The sequence below is a fragment of the Lygodium microphyllum genome, chromosome 2 (assembly GCF_053477565.2).
Source record: "Lygodium microphyllum isolate KBCC chromosome 2, Lygodium_microphyllum_v1.1.10, whole genome shotgun sequence".
NCBI lineage: Eukaryota > Viridiplantae > Streptophyta > Polypodiopsida > Schizaeales > Lygodiaceae > Lygodium > Lygodium microphyllum.
Window position 1 is genome coordinate 139,588,015 of NC_141136.1, and position 20,727 is coordinate 139,608,741.

The following is a 20,727-nucleotide window of genomic DNA, read 5'->3' on the forward strand; positions in this document are numbered from 1 at the left end:
AGGAAAAAGCGCCCTTAGAAATGAAGTAGAAAGCGAAGAAGACTGTATGATTGTGTTTCCCGATCTTCGTTCTTTCATACACACGCCCGTTCTCCTGCCCACGCTTTCATCTGGTCGGATCCCCATGGACAGCGAGACCGAGAAGCGTCTGGCTGCTTTGATTATGGAGGAAGCCTCTCGATTGAGGCTCCAGGCAGACCAGGAAGGCGTGCATGTCTACCTTGCCAAGCCCAGTGTGCGCGGCAGGCCTAATCCGCAGTTTTTGAAGGCTACCGTTCGTGGCATAGAGCAAGGTATGTCTCTCTGAGCTTCGCTGGATAAACAGTACAGCTTAATCATTGCCTATGTACCGTCTAGGGTTTGCTCCATGATGATTCAATCCTTGAAGATATCGTCATCACCTACCAATAAACGAGGACAGCTTAATCATTGCCTGTGTATCTTTTAGGGTTTTCTCTATGATAATTAAATCTTTGAAGATATCTCCGTCACCTACTCGTATATGATTTGATAAATTCACATTACAGTAGAATGTCTTTCCAGCCGATTGTGTTTTTGATTGTAGGAGTGGGCAGGATTAAAGTACAGTTCTTTTTGTATATTCAGCAAATCGTGCTGCTGAGATCAGTGATATGTGGAGGCGCAGAGCTTCAGAACTAGAGCTGGAGGAAAGAAAGAAGGAAAGGCGCAAGGACCGACACCACGATAAAAGCTCATCACGTTCACATCATGGCACAGTGGATCACCATACTGACAACCACACAAGTGAACGTGCAGGATCACATGGGACAAGCTACTCTTCAAAATTGAATCCACAAAATGCAACTGATCGGGCTTACGAACATGATTCAGATGATTCTTCTGCTTTTAAAGAAGATCTACGTGATGATGGTCTTAAAGAGGATGAAGTTGACGAATTTTTGCGCTCAAGGTGTGCTGTATTTTGCAGTTTCTGTAGCAATTTAGGGTTAAACGGAGGCAGTTCATCATTTATAGTGTTTTTCATAATGTGGGTTACAATCCAGTTCAAGTATATGCAGCAAAGACAGTCTTATAAACTCTTTTTCAAGGACCACTTTGGACTGTATGATGCAGTCACTGTGAGTAACTTTTGGAAAACTCCTAGAAATGCTTGGAATAAATAGAAAACATTGGAGTCAGGTTGAAGGCTTGCGACAACAGATCCGTAGGTTGATGAAAGATAATAGGAACGGTACACTTTCTTCAGATGAGGACTTCTATGGTTATGCAATTTGTAAAGAAGGTCTATTCTACCATGAAAATCAACAGAAAAACTAATGAAATGAACTAAGAAAATAACAGGAAATAACATGAAGTGCTTCAATCATGGCCATGCCATAGACATCTTTCATTATACTGCAGCACAACGTAGCCATGGAAGCTGAAATCAAGATATAAGAAAACATAGCTTGGTATACTCACCCCAAGATGTTGATGAACAAGAAATCTCTAAGAAAATAGTGTAAGTGTCAAAAAGCTCCACACATTAGCACTTATTTCTTTTTTATAGTAACCCTAGTATTATCTGTCAGAGTGCAGTGATGCGGAAGCGTGGGACCAAGACTGAGAGAGAGAGAACGCAGAGAGGAGAGAGAAAGAGACAGTGGAAGATGAAGTTGTGCTATGTAAAGTGTGCTGTATACAAAGATATGCAGATATGTACACGGGCGCAGTGCGCGGGACTGCATGTCTCCACCTCGACGATGCAACCTGTTGTTCACCTCGAAGTCCGCTGCAGTCTGCACGATCTCCTGTCTGAAATCTGCGAACAGAGACGTAATCTGCACGTATCTCCAGCTTGGAACCTGCGTACAGAAGTGGGAGAAGACTGCTGAAATATCGGCTATAAATAGCCAAAAATTGGGCGCCAGAAATAGGCAGGTTGGCTGCATTAAATGCAGCCGACTGGTGTAGAATCAGGTCGGACTGCCACGTGGCAGTCCGACTGTCCGCTAGTCTCTGAATCGCTAACATCCCCTCTCAGAGCTTGGGCGGGGCAGAAGCCTGAGGGATCTGGAATGTCTCCGAAGTAGAGCCTGGGGAAGCGCCTTCGTAAACAAATCTGCAAGATTGTCCTCCGTCTTGTAGTAGTCCACAGCGATGATCTCATCCAGAAGCTTTTCTCTGATGAAGTAATACTGGATTTCTATGTGCTTCGTCCGGGCATGGAAAACAGGATTCCGTGCCAAGGCAATGCAACTCGCAGTGTCGCATTGCTGCAAAGTAGGACGAGCCTGGGGGCAGCCAAGCTCCTCCAACAATCTCCGAAGCGACACAACCTCACATGTGGTGGAAGACGCGGCCCGATACTCCGCCTCAGGACGAAAGAGCTATCGTGGGCTGCTTCTTGCTACTCCATGAGATAACACCTGCACCCAAGGTAAAACAATAACCTGCTGTAGACCGCCTGTGGTCCACATCACCAGCCCAATCCGAGTGGCTCCAATCTGCAAGTACAAGATCTGAACCACCTGTGCCTGTTGGATAATGAATCCCTAAATCAGATGTCCCCCTCAAATACCGAAGTATCCTCTGGGCAGCCTGCCAATGCACCGTTTGAGGTTCACTCATGAACCCCGCCAAGAGACCAACAGTAAAACAAATATCAACACGAGTGTTGAGGAGCCAAATCAATGATCCAATCAATTGACAATAGCGGGAAGCATACGCCAAGGGAGAAGCTGAATGGGAAGTGGCCTTCCAGTTCGGATCCATAGGAGTAGAAATGGTCCGACAATCCTCCATCGTAAAAGAAACCAAGAGCTCCTGTACATATCTCTGCTGAGAGATGAAAATCCCCCTCTGAGACTGATAAATCTCATGGCCCAAGAAGAAATGGAGTAGACCCAAATCTCGAACGTCTGATGTAAAGCTACCTTCGTCTCTTTGACCTTCTGTGTATGATCATCTATGACAATCAAATCGTCAACATATAACACAAAAAGCGCACAACCAGCCTCGGAAGTGTGTACATAAAGCTGCGGATTGGCCTTGGAACGCTGATATCCCAACTGTGACTGAAGGAACGAATCAATCTTCTTGTTCCATGCACGCGGAGCCTGCTTGAGGCCATACAAGGTCTTCTTCAACCTGTAGACTTGCCCATCTGAAGATCCAAAGCTAGGAGGTTGCTCTACATAGATCTCCTCCTTCAAATCACCATTGAGGAAGGCCGACTTCATATCCAACTGGTAGACAGGCCATCTCCTATCGCCAACCAAGGCAAAAACAGCTCGAATAGTTGCCATACGAGCAGTGGGGGCAAAAGTGTCATGACAATCAATCCCTGGGCGCTGTGCAAAACCTTTAGCAACAAGGCAAGCCTTGTGCTTGTCCAAAGAACCATCGCTAAGGTACTTGGTCTTGAAGACCCATTTGACGCCAATCACCTTCTTATGCGGGGGGTGAGGCACGAGATACCAAGTGCCATTTCTCTCAATAGCCTCCAACTCGGCTTTCATAGCTTTCTTCCATGGTGCGGACTGTAAAGCCTCCTTCACGGAGGTGGGCTCTCGATCCTGCATAACACGGGTCATCAAACAATAGTTAGAGCAAACAAGCTCCGTAGAATGTGCCTGGTGCCTCCGTGACCGCCGTGGACCATCCTGTGGTCCCCATTCCTCAGGGACCCCCTCGATCCCTGAATCACGGAGTGTGTTATGGGCCCAACAAGGAGGAGGCCAGACTCTCCTCGTCTCTCTCCATTAGCTGAAGACTCTGTGATATCCACCGGTGGTAACACCTCGGGGGTGACCGGTGGAACAGTAGACTCTGTATCGGAAACAGAATCAGAATCAAGAGGCACGGGCTCCAAAGGAACTGTCTCGGGAGCCCAACTCTCCCCTGGATCTCCAAGAACGGGATGCTCCTCACCCGCTGCTATGGCTGGAACCTCCACGAACCGCACATCTCGACTGGTGTACACATCTCGCTTGACGAGATCATACAAACGATAGCCTTGGGACTGAGAGCTGTAGCCAATAAACACCTGTCTTTGGGAAGCTGCTTCAAATTTATCACGATGAGCCTTGGGAATGTGAACATAGGCATCATATCCAAAAACCCCTGAAATAAGAAACATCGGGCTTAGTCCCAAAGTAGGCCTCAAAAGGTGTCATTCCATCAACGGCCGAAGTGGGGGATCGGTTAAGGATGTGGACTGCAGTAGCCACAGCCTCAGCCCACAGAAACTGAGGTGTCTGTCGATGCTCCATCATGGTGCGCGCCATCTCGATCACACTTCGGTTTTTCCGTTCAAGAATGCCATTTTCTTGAGGAGTGTTGGTGTTAGCAAACTCGTGGTGAATTCCTTTATCTGCACAAAAACGAGTAAACTCATTAGAAACAAATTCACCACCCTTGTCGGATCGCAAGGTCTTCAATCTCCGGCCTGATCGGTTCTCCTCAAAGAGAAGCCAATCCTTGAAGTGGGAGAAAGCTTCTGACTTCAACGCCAAGAAATAGGCCCATGTCATCCTGTTGTAGTCATCTACGATCAACATGAAGTACGAGCTTCCTCTCAAGGACTCGTTCCTCATAGGGCCACAAAGATCCGTAGATACAAGCTCCATCGGTAAAGTAGACCGCTGCGAAGCTTTGTTGGGAATCGCATCCCTATGTTGTTTCCCATGAATGCAGGAGACGCATGGCTGCTGGCTCACCACTATGTCCGGCAACCCTCGAACAAGCTGTCCGTGTGACGCCCTCCGAAGATAATCATAGTTGAGGTGACCAAACCGAGCATGCCATAGCTCCGACTGTGTACGTCAATTTGTAGATGCTGTTCTCCTCATATCCTGATGAGAGAACCTTCCTTGACCCATGATCAAGGACTCGCACCGAATCACTGTCAAACTCCACCAAAAGTCCAAGGAAACAAATCTTATGAACCGAAAGTAGATGATACCCTAAACCTGGCACATGCAAGACCTCTGAGGTATGGGTACCACCACGTCCATCTGGAATAAGCTGCATCTCACCCCGTCCTGGAATAGACACCGAAGAGCTATCGCCAATGAGAATTTGCCCACGCGAAAGTCGCAACTGGGCGACACCAACTGATGAAGGAGTCATGTGCCGGGAGGCTCCACTGTCAAGGATCCACTCTCGAGCCTGGGGAGCTGTCATTGCAGCATCAGAAGCATTCGGTGTAGAGTTCTCAATGACAGCTAGATGAAGAAACACAGCTGATGAGGGTGCAGCCACCACTCCAGAATCCTTCGTGTCCTTCTTGTTGGTGTCCTTCTTGTCTTTGTCAGGGCAATCCTTCTTCCAATGGCCAGTCTTTCCATAAATATGAAATGTGGATTCTTTGTTCTTGTCCTTCTTTGACTTGTTGTCCTCCTTCTTCTTCTTTTGGTCCTTCCCCTTCTTCTGAGAGGCTTGACTTGTCAACGCTTCCGACTTGGAAGTATGCTGTCCCTTCAGTTGTTCCTCTTGGTCCAAGACCATAGGAACCAGCTCTTCCCACCGAAGAGTAGATTCACGCCTCGAAGCAATAAGGGCGGAGTAGAAAGCATCGAATCGTGGCGGCAACTGGGACAAAAGTGTGATTGCCATGTCTTCGGAGGAAATCGGCTTCCCCGCATTCTGAACCTGCATCTGAAGCTGTCTACGCTTGTTGATGTGCTTCCGCAACGAAGAAGACTTGTTCGCGGATAGGGTCCGCATCTGCACCTCCAAAGAAACCCGCTTCATAAGGGTCATCCGGTCATACATCTGATCAAGCTCCGGCCATATCTCCCTAGCCACTATCAAGTGCTCGATGTAGGCTATCACAGCTGTAGTACAAGACAGAAAAAGAAAAGAACGAATCCGGGCATTTAGTTTGTCCCAGTGAGATTGTGCCTTGGCCAACTCCGCACGAGCATTGGAAGAGAGTTTGGACTCATCTCTCACCGAGGGCCGGTTGATCTCCTCCCGTACAAGCTCCGCCAAATCGTAGGACTCAAGGATGGCCAACATCATCATGCGCCAGATGTGGTAATTGTCGCCATCGAGCTTTTGATCTACGAGAAGAGCTGGTAAGACAGGCACCTTCCGGTCCATGATCGTCTGGAACTCCAAGTCAATCTCTGTAGACATCTTCACCTGTAATGCCATCACAAACGCAAAAGCAGCCCCCTCTGACTGTGAAAACGCAACCTGCTAGGGCTCTTTCTTCCGCGTCCCGAACCTTCTTCACCCACCGGAGGCGATGAAAAAGAAAAACCTGCATTTGAAAGCTGAAAACTCAGCCTTTCTCCTCTTCAGACAACAGCAAACAGCAGCAAATCCACCAACTGGACTCCTTTCCCGCGTGCCCATGCTCGCTTCAGCCTTGTTCCGAGGCGCAGCCCTCCCGCTTGCCCTCAAAGGCTGGAAACGCAGCCTTGTGTCGCGATGGAAACTCCTCTTCAGGTTGGTTCTTCACTTAGCCAGCCCTTCTACACTGCTTTGATACCATGTTAGTGCAGCGATGCGGAAGCGTGGGACCAAGACTGAGAGAGAGAGAACGCAGAGAGGAGAGACAGTGGAAGATGAAGATCTGCTGTATAAAGTGTGCTGTATACAAAGATATGCAGATATGTACACAGGCGTAGTGCGCGGGACTGCGTGCCTCCACCTCGACGATGCAACCTGCTGTTCACCTCGAAGTCCGCTGCAGTCCGCACGATCTCCTATCTGAAATCTGCGAACAGAGATGTAATCTGCACGTATCTCCAGCGTGGAACCTACGTACAGAAGTGGGAGAATGTAATATTTCCGTTGAAAATATATCTGAACCGCAAGGGAATGCCGGCATTGTATAAACAGATGGTGCGATTTCATTGGCTTAAACAAAGGAACCGCATATCCTCATATGAACCTCCTCTTGGAAGGAGGTCATGAGGATAAATTGTTGTATTTATGGCAATTTAAAAAAAAAAAAAATCTCCTCTTCCCCCAACCGACGGTCGTGCTGGAAAAGAGGGAGAGAGGTGCTAATGATTAAGCTCCTCGGTGGAGCTCGCCAAAGGTTGATGCTCATGCATCACGCCGCGTGGGGGAGGGGAGGTACCTCTCCCCCTCTCTATAAAACCAGGGCTATGGGGACTGGGAAGGAGAGAGGGAGGCTGTGATAATTGGATTTCGCCGTGTGAGAGAGAGGGATCACGCTGCAGTTGCCACAGACTGTGAGAGAGGTAGAGCTGAAGACAACGACATACTACGCTCGCTGCTGTTGAAGGAGGGCCGTATGGTAGTTGTGAAGGGAGGAGAATGATCGCCTGATGCTGTGAAGTCGCCGCCTGAGCACGAAGGACTGGGTCATGAGCTGCCGGCAGAGGGAAGACGTCGCCCTGCCAATTTAGTCACCCCCCTCTCATCAACGTGGTTCCACCACGTGTTTTTCTTTAGAAGCTTCTTGAAGCTTTTGAGGGCCTCCTCCCAAAGCCCCCTTCCTGTGGGTTTTTATATAACCCTTGGAGTTAAGCCCTTTCCAAGCTTGCCTTACACCCCTTCCTCGTTGAAATTGAACCCCTTCCCGTGGAGGCCCTTAAAGCCTTCTATTCCCTTGTGTTAGCCTTCAAATTTTCCCCCTCCCGGTTTTATCCCCTTTTACCCTTTCACCTCCCCCCCCCCCCGGGGTTTTTAAACCCTTAACCCCTTCCCGTGGAGCCACTAAACCCCCACCCCGTGTTTAAGCCATCCTAGCCCCCACTCCCCTTAGCCTCAAAAACCACTAAACCCCCCTCCGTGCTTTATAAGCCTTAAGCCCTTCCCTTGGATGGAACCCCCCTAAAGAATTAAGGCTTGAAAAGTCTTATCCACCTTAACCCCCGTGTTTAACTTATTACCCCTTCTTGTGCTTTTTACCCCCTTTCACCCTTCACCTCTCCCCTTGGTTTGGAACTTACCCCCGTGTGTCCAGAAATCCCATCAAGATCCCCTTTTTTTTTATATACCCTTTCAAGGCCCTTCATATGTTTGCGAAACCACACTCACACACACCCTTTTTACCGTGTATATACCCTATAGGGCTTTTTTAGGCTTTGTAAACCTTTCCCTCTCGAAGAAGCTAAGACCTTAAAGGTCTTATTATCCCCTTCTCGTGGTCAATCCCTTAACGGCTCCTTGCCTCGAAAGAGAGAAGAAGAGTATTAAAGCGGCGGTGGAATTCCGAAAAGGAGTGTAAAGCTGCCTTCACGTTCGAAGGATTACAACTGCAATGCCACCTAAGAAAGTCCAAGGAGTAGCTGCGGGAGGGTCATCTCCCGGTATTCATGTGGATATCTCACCCCAAAACCAGGTTTTTCCTTCTTGGTTTTATATCGGTTTTAATTCAATCATGCAAGATGAATTGTTAGGGACAAGATATATTTTGTCCTAGTTATTTACGATGAAGGAATTTAGTTTAATTGAACATGCAAAATGGATAATGTATAAAACATAGTTTTCCTTCAAATAGCATTATGCATTGAAACGAATTATGAGCAAGATTATTTACCCACTAAAGTAGTATATTTCGGCTAAATCTTGAAGGTATAAAAAACTGCATCTTGTACCATTAACCCCTATTTTTTTTACAATGAATCATCATAGAAGGTGAAATTCATGAAAGGTTTCTTACGTTGCTTAAACTCTAGGAACTTATCATTGCTAACTGCATATCTTAGCAAGGAAAAGATTGTTTATTTGGCATGAGTTTTGTTCGCAAGGAAAAAGGAAGTTTAATTAAATTTACCTAACCTCAAAGCAATAAAGTTTAGGACTGAAAAATCAATTGTCACATAGATAACAAATCGTGCCGAGGTGATCTCGATATTACCCTCTAAAAGTTAGTCAAATTAATATAAACTTAGAAATACCTATGCTGCGAAATATGCATTGGGAATGATTTAAAATCCAAGAAATGTTTATACCTTAAATACTTGCCCACCTTCCCTGATTGTAGGGTCAATAAATCATAAACGTAAAAGAACTAGGTTTTGTCCCTGAGGTTCTTAAAGAAAATAATAAAAGGAGACCCTAGGTTTGGCTGACAAACGTCAGCTTAAAGAAACTGAAACGGATTGTTTCATCGCATATTACGATGCAGGACTTGCACAGCAAGTACGAAGTCATATGGTCTTGTGATTGATTCACAAGAAGAAAGGTTAAATACCCTCAACAAGGATGGCGGATCCTTACGCAAGTTATCTTGCAAAAGGATGTATTCTTTGATATCCTTCTAAGTAAGGAAGGTTAAAAACCGGAAACTAAAGTATCCAATGAACTTTAGGGTTGACCAAGTTGGGTTAATAGGGTACGCCCTAACCCAGAATATAAGGGATATTGCCAAGTTGCAAGGTACCCCAGATCAAGTGCTAGATGCATTCAAAAGGAAAGACTGCTTCCTTAGCAGTTTGCCAACAACAAGATAGATTAATGGAAATGTTTGTGCTTGCTAGAGATTTTAGAGCACTGTTTGATTTATGAATTACAAATTAAATGAATATCTATACTTTAGGTTGAAGGCCTGAAGGGAGAGGCAGTTTCAGTTACCCCCGATTGCCTGCCTGACCCTAACCAAGGGGGTTGTTGACCGTGCCGGGAACGTGGACCGAACTCGTTGCGAGAGGTCTCTCCGTTGAGCTCTACTTGGAGCAGGAGGACGCTTGGGTGCCAGGGGGGGCTCTGGCCGTCAATCCCTCGCCTTCCGGGTCCTGCACAAGAGGCTAACGTGACTCGGGATTGGATCTCAAGGCCCGCATACTGGTCTACGGGCGGAAGCTTAGAATAGTGATCCCTGTGGATTACTGGATAGCCTTCGGGCGGATTATGGACAAGTCTACGGGCGGATCTCCTTGTATTTCAAAGATAAATATGATGATATGTTAATAAAGAACTTGTTTAGTATTGTTTTTCTATGTCACGTGATAAGATTACGTGAAGGAACCAGTGCTTAACCGTTTAATTAAAGAATCTGATTGTTACATGTCCAACTAACGTGTTAGATAATTACCTAACTAAAACAAACCGAGGAAAGTGCGGAGGATGGGCCATGGGTTCGTCCTACGGTTGGGTGGTCCCGGTTGGCCGGGAACTCTTCTCAAATCTCGAAGAACAGCGGGATGATCGTCAAAGGACACGAACAACGAAAGCGATGACCTAGAGAGTTGTCTTACCCGATTTACACTGTTTTAGGGGAACGGAATGGGACTAGGTCTTATGGCAGAGAGGTTGAGCTTTGCATCTCTCTCGTTTCCCATTCTCCTTGAACCAAGTGCAGCGTGAATCCGCTTCGGACCTGGCGTTTCTGCGTAAAGTAGTTCGCTTAGGTCCGACGCTAGTTGCTATTAGGTAATGACCAATCAGGAAAACCCTAATTCCGGTCGATCCTAAGTGGGAACGGCCAGAATACTTCCGCTACGTGGCAGACGTGGGAAGCCCTAGATCGCAAATCCCGTAACATTCCATGGGAGTGCCGGGCGGAGCTTTCTAGATATCCTTTCCGATGGATTGCTAAGACGTGTCCTGGATGATACTAGTGGACACGTTACAGAGAAGACTGCTGAAATATCGGCTATAAATAGCCAAAAACTGGGCACCAGAAATAGGTAGGTTGGCTGCATTAAATGCAGCCGACTGGTGCAGAATCAGGTCGGACTGCCACGTGGCAGTCCGACTGTCCGCCAGTCTCTGAATCGCTAACATTATCATGCCTAAGGTATTTACATGGTTTATTTTGGTAAAGAATAGTGAATTAATGTGGCTAATTTGCTTCAGTACAAACCCTCCCTTCCCAAAGATGGTTTTGTCCTCAAAACTGAAGATAATGGGGCGATGGACAAGTCATTAATGAAGCAAATCATGTCGATGAAGATCCAGAAGAATGTGGAAGCACTTTCCATGAAGAAGTTTCATAATGAATCTGAAATAGTGAAATGACTGCTTGCTGTCCAAACTGCGTTGAATTCGTAAAACTGCCATAACTTTTGACTGGAGTGTCCAAATTGAGTGTTTGAGGTATAGAAATGAAGTGCACAACCTAAAGCATTAGTCCATACCATCAAAACCACTTGTTGATGTTGTTAAGGCAATTTAATTCATGACAGTATTTTTATACAGCAAGCTGTTCCTATACAGACTGCCATAATTCTTCCTGTAAGAGCCATGGAAAAGCATCCAAGTACGCTATCAATGTGGACGTAAAGGGCATAAAAAGCCCAATTGTCACTACTACAAGAAAGAGCAAGAAAGAAAGAAACAACAAGGAAAGAAAAAGAAGGATGGCAAGAAAGATGATGACAACTCTCTCTCAAAAGAAGTTGCAAAAGTAAATGTTGCATATAGTGTGGTTATTGAAGGGATCTCTGACACTGGAGAGATACTTGTTGTAGCCTCATGTAACGATGCAGATATTATAGCAGCAGTAGGTGATATGCGCATCACTAAAAAGGAGGTGATTGATGCCTTACTTTCAGCTCATGATGGGATGTCTCAATCATGGATAGTGGACATCGGTGCCTTTTTTCATGTCACTCCCTCTTTGGAGTCATTTTTTGAATACACTTCAAATTGGCTAGGCAAGGTTTACTTGGGCAACAATTATGCATGTGAAATAGAGGGTGTAGGTATCATTCACTTGGCCCTTGAAAATGGCCAAGAGCTAAATTTGCATGATGTCAGATATGTACGTGGCATAAAGAAAAGTCTACTATCAGTTGGGCAGCTTGATGCAAGAAGGTATTTTACTATCTTTGGTGGTGGATCTTGGAAGGTCCACAAGGGCTCTATGCTGATTGTTAAAGGCAGCAAAAAGGCGACTTTGTATTATCTGTATTGTAAAGCATTACGTGGCAAGTTTTTGGCTGTGGTTGAAGTTCATTCATACAGATGGAACTTTTGTACAAAAGACTTGGTCATATGAGCTAGAAAGGCCTTCAAGTTCTCTCTTCTCAAGGAGATTTGATGTAAAAGGCTTGGTCTCGACTTTTGTAATGATTGCATAAATGGAAAACATGTGAAGTCTCCTTATTACTATGGTGTTGTTAAGAAGTCCAATGCGCTTGACTTAGTACATTCAGATGTGTGTACTATGCCTGCTAATTCACATGGAGATGCACGATACTTTGTCACTTTTATTGATGATTTCAGTAGAAAGTCATGGATGTATGTACTAAAGAGCAAAAAGGAAGTGCTTGATGCTTTTAAAAGATTTCATGCCTTTGTTACCACACAAAAAGGGCTTAAGTTAAAAGCTATAAGAATGGCTAATGGGGGGGAATATATCTCTAATAAGTTTAAAAGATTTTGTGAGATGCATGGCATTAAGAGGGAGTTGACAGCCCCTTACAACCCTGCATCAAATGGCGTGGCTGAAAGATATAATCTCACACTTTGTGAGAGAGTTAGATGCATATCGCTCACAACTAATCTCACGTAGCAGTTTTGGGGAGAGGCTCTTAAAACTGCAATTTATGTGTATAATCGCTCTCCCAATCGTGCGTTGAAAAATGGCATTTCTGAAGAGGTTTGGTCTGGCAAACTTGCTTCATATGATCATTTGCGTGTCTTTGGTTGTGATACTTTTGTGCATATTCTTGTAAATTAGAGAACTAAACTAGACATGAAATCCATTAAGAGCATCTTCATGGGATATGGAGATGAGGGAGAGATGGGATATAGAGTTTGGCTTCCTCAGGATAGGAAGATAGTACGCAGCCGAGATGTAGTATTTAATGAGGCAAAGTTGTTTGAAAAATGCTACACATGGTGACCTTGACAAGAAGGTCAAGTTTCAGCATGAACAACCAGCTATTCAACAACCATTAGTTGAAGATTCTGTCCCTTTTGATGCTGAAAATGAGCATTGCGCTACAGTCAGAAGATAATGGATAGAAAATTGATACACATGATGGAATAGGACAGCAAGAAGAACATGTTGAAAACAGGTTACAGCAACAAGAAAATGCTGAAAATCAGCCACCAGGTGATGGTGTGCACATACATGAGAATGTAGGCCCATTGCCTATCAATACAGATCATTGGGTAAGAAGGTCTACAGGGGTCAAAAGGCAGCCACAGAGGTTTCAACCATCTTTGGATTGCATTTTATTGACTGATGAAGGTGAGCCTTTGACATTTAAAGAGGCACAATCTGTCACAAGACTGTGACAACTATTACCTTTTTGCTGATTTCTTTATTACTACTTTATTTGGTTTTTCTTTTTGGAAGGATCTCTCTTGAAATCTAAACGCTTGAGTTGCATGGCCAGTATGTGAAACGGGCAGGAATGTCTAGTGAGTCAAGACTGGACAGTTAAGGTCCAGTACAAGTCTGGAAGAGACTGATGGCACTGTAGATTGACAAGCCTGGAAGAGACTTGTGAAAGTGTATATGGACAAGTGTGTTGAAGAACTAGCCTGGAAGAGACTAGTTCAAAGTGAAGATGGACAAATCTCCAAAAGATTAGTGCATGTGGGGTCATCAGTGGAAATTCACTTTTAGTTGAGCTACATTACAAATTTGGATGTAGCCACAGTCTGCAAAGATCGTTAGAAGACTAGTGGGGATGCAATGGAAGCAACTCCTAAAATTTAGGGAGTTACTATTTTTGGACCCTAGAATCTGTTCGCACCATTATCTTCGTTTTTGCACGAGGATTAATCCTCTGGTCTGTGCCGAGGTCAAATTTTGTACCGAGCATGGAGAATTTTAGACTGGAAGGCTAGAATGGGAAATACCTTCCCTTGCTGCCATTTGGCACAAATTTGTGCACTTTCCTCTTTAAAGAGGGGCTGGCGTGCAATTTTTTGGGATTTTGGGGGCTCATTTGAAGAAGAGAAACAGTTGTTGATGGAGAATTATTGAGAGCTTGCCTACCTTGTCCATGATGCACAGAGGGTTGAGCTTGCTCCCTACTCTCTCTCTCTCACCCTAATAGTTTTGGTTATACCCCAGTTGAGGGCCTTTCTTCTGATTCATGTACAGTTGTGTGGGAATATGCTGTTTTTGCATGAGGCAAGAGCCTCCTTTCTCCAGGAACAGGAGCAGTTGTTTGCTGCCCCCAAGCAGGAATAGATGAGGGTGGTAACCTCACCAGGCAAGTGTCCGAAACAGCACTAAATCAGTACTGATTCTGGACTGTTCAGAGGTTATTTCTGAGCCCAATTGATGTCAGAATCAAGGGGCACTTGGCACAGATGATGGAGAACACTGTAGGGAACAATATGAGCTGAAAACAGGTTTCAAAACAGGTCTGAACCAGTAATTACAGCGGGCTGAAATGGTCAATTTTGTACTCCAACCAGAAGTTTAAGACTTGGGCAGAGTTTCCCCTCTTGGTCAACTTGTTTTGGGTTAGTAATTGTACTGCTATGCTACCAAATTTCATCCAGAATAGGTGAAAGACAGCCCATTGTACTTTCTCTCTTTTTAAAAATAAAGAAATACCGCAAGGGGCGCCTGACTTAGGGGCCAATAGGGTGTCTGTGTGGCAACAGGAGCATTCTAGCTTCTTGTATTTCTTCTTGATTCTGTGTCTTTAAGTTCAGGTAAAGTGGGTGACTGTGAATTGGGTGAAAGTGTAACCGGCCTGTTCACTGGAAAGGGCGGTAGTGTACAACCAAAATAGATAAATGCTTTCACCCAATTTACAGTCGTCCACTTTCCCTGAACTTAAAGACACAGAATCAAGAAGAAAAATAGGAAGCTAAAATGCTCTTGTTGCCACACAGACACCTTGTTGGCCCCTAAGTTAGGCGCCCCTTGCGGTATTTCTTTATTTTTAAAAAGAGAGGGAGTACAATGGGCTGTCTTTCACCTATTTTGGGTGAAATTTGGCAGCATAACAGTACAATTACTAACCCAAAACAAGCCGACTAGGAGGGGAAACTCTGCCCAAGTCTGAAACTTCTGGTTGGAGTGCAGAATTGACCATTTCAGTCTGCTGTAATTACTGGTTCAGACCTGTTTTGAGACCTGTTTTCAACTCATACTGTTCCCTATGCTGTTCAGCCCACTGTAATTACTGATTCAGACCTGTTCTGAAACCTGTTTTCAGCTTATATTGTTCCCTATACTGTCCTGCATCATCTGTGCCAAGTGTCCCTTGATTTTGACATCAATTGGGCTCTGAAACAACCTCTGAACAATCCAAAAATCTGTACTGATTTAGTGCTGTTTCAGACACGTCCTTGGTGAGATTACCACCCTCACCTATTTCTGCTTGGGAACAACAAACAACTGCTCCTGTTCCTGAAGAAAAGAGGCTCTTGCCTCATGCAAAAACAACATATTCCACATAGCTGCACCTGAATTAGAAGAAAGACCCTTGATTCTGCAACATAACCATACTGTCAGGGAGAGAGAGAGAGAGAGAGAGTAGGAAGCAAGCTCAGCCTTTTGTGCATCATAGACAGGGTAGGCCAGCTCTCAAGAGCTCTCCATCTGCAGCTGTTCCTCACAAATGAGTCCCTTCCACCCCAAAAACTGCACGCCAGCCCCTCTTTAAAGAGGGAAGTACACCATTTTGTGCCAAGTGGCAGCATTGGAAGATATTTCCCGTTCCAACCTTCCGGTCTAAAATTCTCCATGCTCGGTGCAGAATTTGACCTCGGTACAGACCAGAGGATTGATCCTCGTGCAAAAACGAAGATAATGACGCGAACAGATTCTGGGGTCCAAAAATAGTAACTCCCTAAATTTTAGGAGTTGCTTCCATTGCATCCCTACTAGTCTTCTGACCATCTTTGTTGACTATGGCTACATTCAAATTTGCAATGTAGCTCAACTGAAAGTGAATTTCCATTGATGACCCCACATGGACTAATCTCTTGAAGATTTGTCCATCTTCACTTTGAACTAGTCTCTTCCAGGCTAGTTCTTCAACACACTTGTCCATATACACTTTCACAAGTCTCTTCCAGACTTGTCAATCTACAGTGCCATCAGCCTCTTCCAGACTTGTATTGAACCTTAACTGTCCAGTCTTGACTCATTAGACATTCATGTCCGTTTCACATACTGGCCATGCAACTCAGGCGTTTAGATTTCAAGAGGGATCCTTCCAAAAAGAAAAACCAAATAAAATATGTAATAAAGAAATCAACAAAAAGGTAATAGTTGTCACAGTCTTGTGACATAAAACATTTATATATTTTGGTTGTACACTACCGCCCTTTCCAGAGAACAGGCCGGTTATACAATCATGTGAAAACAAGAGAAAGTGAGAGCTTGCTATGTAGAAAGAGATGAAATCTCTATATGCGAACAACACATGGGAGCTTGTACCTTTGCCCAAGGATAGGAAGGCTATTCCTAACAAATGGGTTTATACGGTGAAATGTATTGATGAGAATACCAAATACAAGGCACGTTTGGTTACTAAGGGCTATACACAGAAGGAAGGCATAGACTTCCAAGAGGTTTTTTCACTGGCGGTGAAGGTGTCTACGCTTCGTGTTTTGTTTGCTCTCACTGTATCCTTGGATTTAGAGTCGAATCAAATGGATGTGAAGACTGCTTTTCTTCATGGTGACTTGGATGAAGAGCTGTATATGAAATAGCCCGAAGGTTTTGCTATTCCAAGGAAAGAGCATTTAGTTTGTAAGTTGAAACGCAGCTTATATGGGTTGAAATAGGCCCCTAGACAGTAGTATTAAAAGTTTGATACCTTTATGCTTAGCCATGGATTCAAATGCAGCCGTGCAGATCACTGCTCATACACTAAGAAGGCTAATGATGGAAGCCTTCTTGGGTTGGTTTTATATGTGGATGACATGCTGATTGCAGAAAAGCATAAGAGTACTTTACATACTCTTAAAAGGCAGGTGAGTTCAGCCTTCTCAATGAAAGATTTGGGAGCAGTTGAACACATTTTGGGCATGCGCATTAAAAGAGATAGAGGACAGCACTTGTTGTTTCTCCCACAAGACAAGTATATCAGTAAAGTACTTGACAGATTTAATATGGCTGATGCTAAGTCTCTTAGTGTGCCTTTACCACCATATACAAAGCTTAGCAAAGTTGATTGCCCAAAAGATGATGCAACTATTGTTGCGATGAAAGGCATATCTTATGGATTAGCTTGTGGTTCTTTGATGTATGCCATGGTTGCAACTTGTCCAGACATTGCCCATGCAGTGGGAGTTGTTAGTAGATTCATGTCTAACCGTGGCAAACCACATTGGGAAGTAGTGAAATGTATCTTTAGATACTTAAAAGGTACACAAGACAAATGTATATGCTACGGAAAGGGTACACTAGAGTTGCAAGGGTTTTGTGATTCGGACATGGCAGGAGATCTTGACACTAGAAAGTCTAGCAGTGGGTTTGGCTGGTGGACCTATTTCTTGGTGTTCAAGGTTGCAAAAAATTGTAGTATTGAGTACTACAGAGGTTGAATATATTTCACCTTCAGAAGCTTCTAAGGAAGCTATTTGGCTTGGGTGTTTGGTCAATGATTTTGGTCTTTCTTCCCGTACTCCAGTGCTTGGTTGTGATAGCCAGAGTGCAGTATGTCTGGCTAAAAATGCCATGTTTCATGCCCGTACCAAACACACAAATGTTTGATATCATTTCATTCAACAGGTCTTGGATGATGACCTTGTCACACTGACTAAGGTCAAAACCCAAGATAACCCTGCAGATGTTCTCACTAAAGGCCCTGCAAAGGCTCAGCATTAGCATTGCATTCGACTATTTGGAGTTGGATAGCTTTTTACAGGTACCACTTCGGGCCTTTAAGTGGGAGGTTGTTGGATGTAAAACCCCTTCGGGTGTAAACTCCCATTTATCCCACGTGTATAAACTTACGGGTGTGAACACACCCTTTACTTGTACCCTAACATATAAATACATTTTTTTTCTTTGTGTACAGTGCAACACATTGGTACACTCTTACTCTCAGCTCTCAACTCTCAGCTCTATCTTTGCTTATTCCAAGCTCACATTCTAGCAAGCGCTCCAATGCAACAGGATTCAGCAGCATGCATGCACACACATGCTTGCTTGCGTGTGCGCGCGCACACAATGAGCAAGTGAATCACAAGAGAGGACGGTGGTGGAATGTCACATCCACTATGTGAGAATGATATGGAAGTACAATCCTTAAGGTACTAAGTAACATAGCCACTAATGGGTGTTCGCATGGGGAAGGAACCCTTCTCTAGCTAGAAGATAAAAATCGCCCATGGATAAGGAAGTATTCACATCAGAACTTAGGAGGAACATGATAAGTGTAACAAAAAAATCAATATGTGCATCCACAATTAAATTGGGTAGGCCATTTTGACTCTTTTGACTCCCAAGTGGTCTTGTGCATTAATTGACCTTTTGACTAGCATTACATGGTGTTTGAGGATTAAACACAAGCATGGTGACTTTTTAGGGTTAGTTGGTCACGACTTTTTGCATCAACATATGATGAATTTGATTGAATCTTGTACATCTGCTGGCAAGGAAGGCACCATCTGTCAAATCTCACTGTTTATCCCAATGCGGTGTTTTTTGAAGACAATTTTGGTTTTTAACCTTAAATATAAAGACAGGACTTTTTCCTAGCTACTAGAGTTACCTGCATACAGCTCTTAAGTCAGCTGTAAAATAGACAATATGCATTTATGCATATTATTTTGAGGCAAACTTGGAGTACAATTTCTACGAAGATGGGGATGCTGTTAGCTCCTGCATTACCTTTCTATTGATACCCTGGTTAAAGAACTCGTGCAACTGTACAATGAATGTTAGCTCCTGCATTGCCCTTCTATTGATTTCCTGGTTTAAGAACTTGTGCAACTGTGCAACAAATGCAACTGTACAGCTGTGGATTTTTTAGTGTAGACAGGCTGTGCCTTCTCAACACCCAGGCCAAACATTCAGGAAACGGGGATATTCCTGCAAGGGATGAAGTCACAAAGTTTTCCTATATCAATAGGAATTAGACTACATGTGCAGGGAAGGCAAAATTAGTGACAGGTTAGCGAAATTGTAATGACAAGATGGACCAACTGGTTGGTCTAATGGGTATAGTTTTGTACAGTATGTCAAAATAAGATTAAGCTGATTTTTCTGGGAATAAAGGATTTTGGGAATGTGCTAGTCTAATCTTGGTGTCAGGATCCACTGAATTTTCTATCCTTGAACTGTTCCATGGACCATGTGGGCAGTTATCTTGTGACACTTGCATCATGTCTAAGCCCTCTGTCAGTTTTGTTTCTTGTTCCTACATGTGCTTTATCTGATATATGTATGTCATAGATTGTTTTCTCGTGTCCTAAGCCTGTTTATTTGTTGTGTGCAGGGTTAAACGCGGTCGAGGAGCAATTGGTTCTCGGATGGATGAAACTGGACCATACCCTTTACCTCAACCTGGTGGACAATGTTTTCCAGAAGTTCGGGACAAAGAGGACTGGGAGGATCGTGTCATTGGTCCTGTTGCTGGGCCATCATTGGAGTTTGATAAACATATGCAAGAGTTTAGGAGAGTCCATAAGAAGAGAAAGGTAAAGCACAAAGGTGAAGACCTGGAAGATTTCAATGAGGGTCATTTTGACTTAGATCATAAGAAGAGGAAGGCGAAGCACAAATGTGAAGACCTAGAAGAGTCCAAGGACGATCATATTGGTGCAGATTTAAAGCAAAAAAAGAAAAGGAAAAGCAAGAAGAGGCGCAAAAGTTCTCATAGCGAGTCTAAAAGAACAAAAAAGTGAGAACACTGAAGACTAGAGAGATACACCCAAGTAACAGAATGTGATTATACTCGGGTGTTTTCATCATAAATTTGAGAACAGAAGATTTCTTATAAGGAGCACTGAAGCTCATCAAAGATAGACATCCAAGTGGAGCATTGCAGATATACAAAGAGGATAATGAGAGTTGTAAGAAGGTGAATCTGGAAAAGGAGTCAGAATGGGTGTAGTGACTTGCTTTGGCAAGCTTTGAGAAATGAAATGTTTCATTGTGTCTGCTGTGAGCTGGGAGGGTTCCTTCATTTCTCAAAGCTTTGGCAAGCTTTGAGAAATAAAATGTTTCATTGTATCTGCTGTAAACTGGGAGAGTTCCTTCCTATATTATGGCTGTTCATATATTGGGCCTCTTCTTCACAGGCTGACTTGTGGCTTCTTTTATCGTATGAACCATGAGAGTTTTCTAAGCTTGCTTGCTATACCGAGTGGCAGTTAAATCAATCAAAACTAGAGGTAAATGGTTGAGCAATTTTTATTAGTCTCAATGTGCTCCTAATACAAATCCCAAAAAGAAATGTCTCCCCTTGAAGTTTGACACTAGTAGAGCACAAATAGTATTGTTTCATTTGTGTTCTATGTGTTGGGTTTGGTGGTAGTGATGCAAGCGGGATATTATAGGAAAGTCCAAGAGCTAGTTTGGCTGTTTGGAGGAAGCATTTGTTTAAGGCATTATTGGATAACGTAAGACATTTTATGACTCGCGCTGAGAGAAACAGATTTGCTGTCATGCCACACTTACCTCTAAAGGGCTATAGTGTTTGTATAAGCACATTGTGTGTGGATATTAACATCCAATTTGAACTCAAGGTGTACATGAGCGTGATCTAAGGTAAAGGCTTGACCATTTGATTTACTCCACTTCCTGTAAAGAGGTGTCTATGCTCATCATTTCCTCCGTTATTTTGTATGTGTTGTGTGGTTGTAAAAGGAGTGTTGCATGTGTTGTAGGATTGATGTTGCTTACATTTGAAGCTCAATCCAAAGATGGCTTCCACTTGGGAGAATGGAGAGGAC

The 20,727-nt window shown here is 44.0% G+C and overlaps 1 protein-coding gene across 1 annotated transcript; it reads left to right on the forward strand.

Annotated features, from left to right (window-relative positions):
• The first annotated feature begins 6 nt into the window (after positions 1–6).
• On the forward strand, positions 7–20,120 carry LOC148040396 (G patch domain protein). The gene is made up of 3 exons (XM_087699162.1): positions 7–293; positions 607–931; positions 19,269–20,120. The coding sequence occupies exons 1-3, from the start codon at positions 47–49 to the stop codon at positions 19,675–19,677; spliced, it is 981 nt and encodes a 326-aa protein (XP_087555288.1). The 5' UTR covers positions 7–46; the 3' UTR covers positions 19,678–20,120.
• Positions 20,121–20,727: the final 607 nt, after the last annotated feature.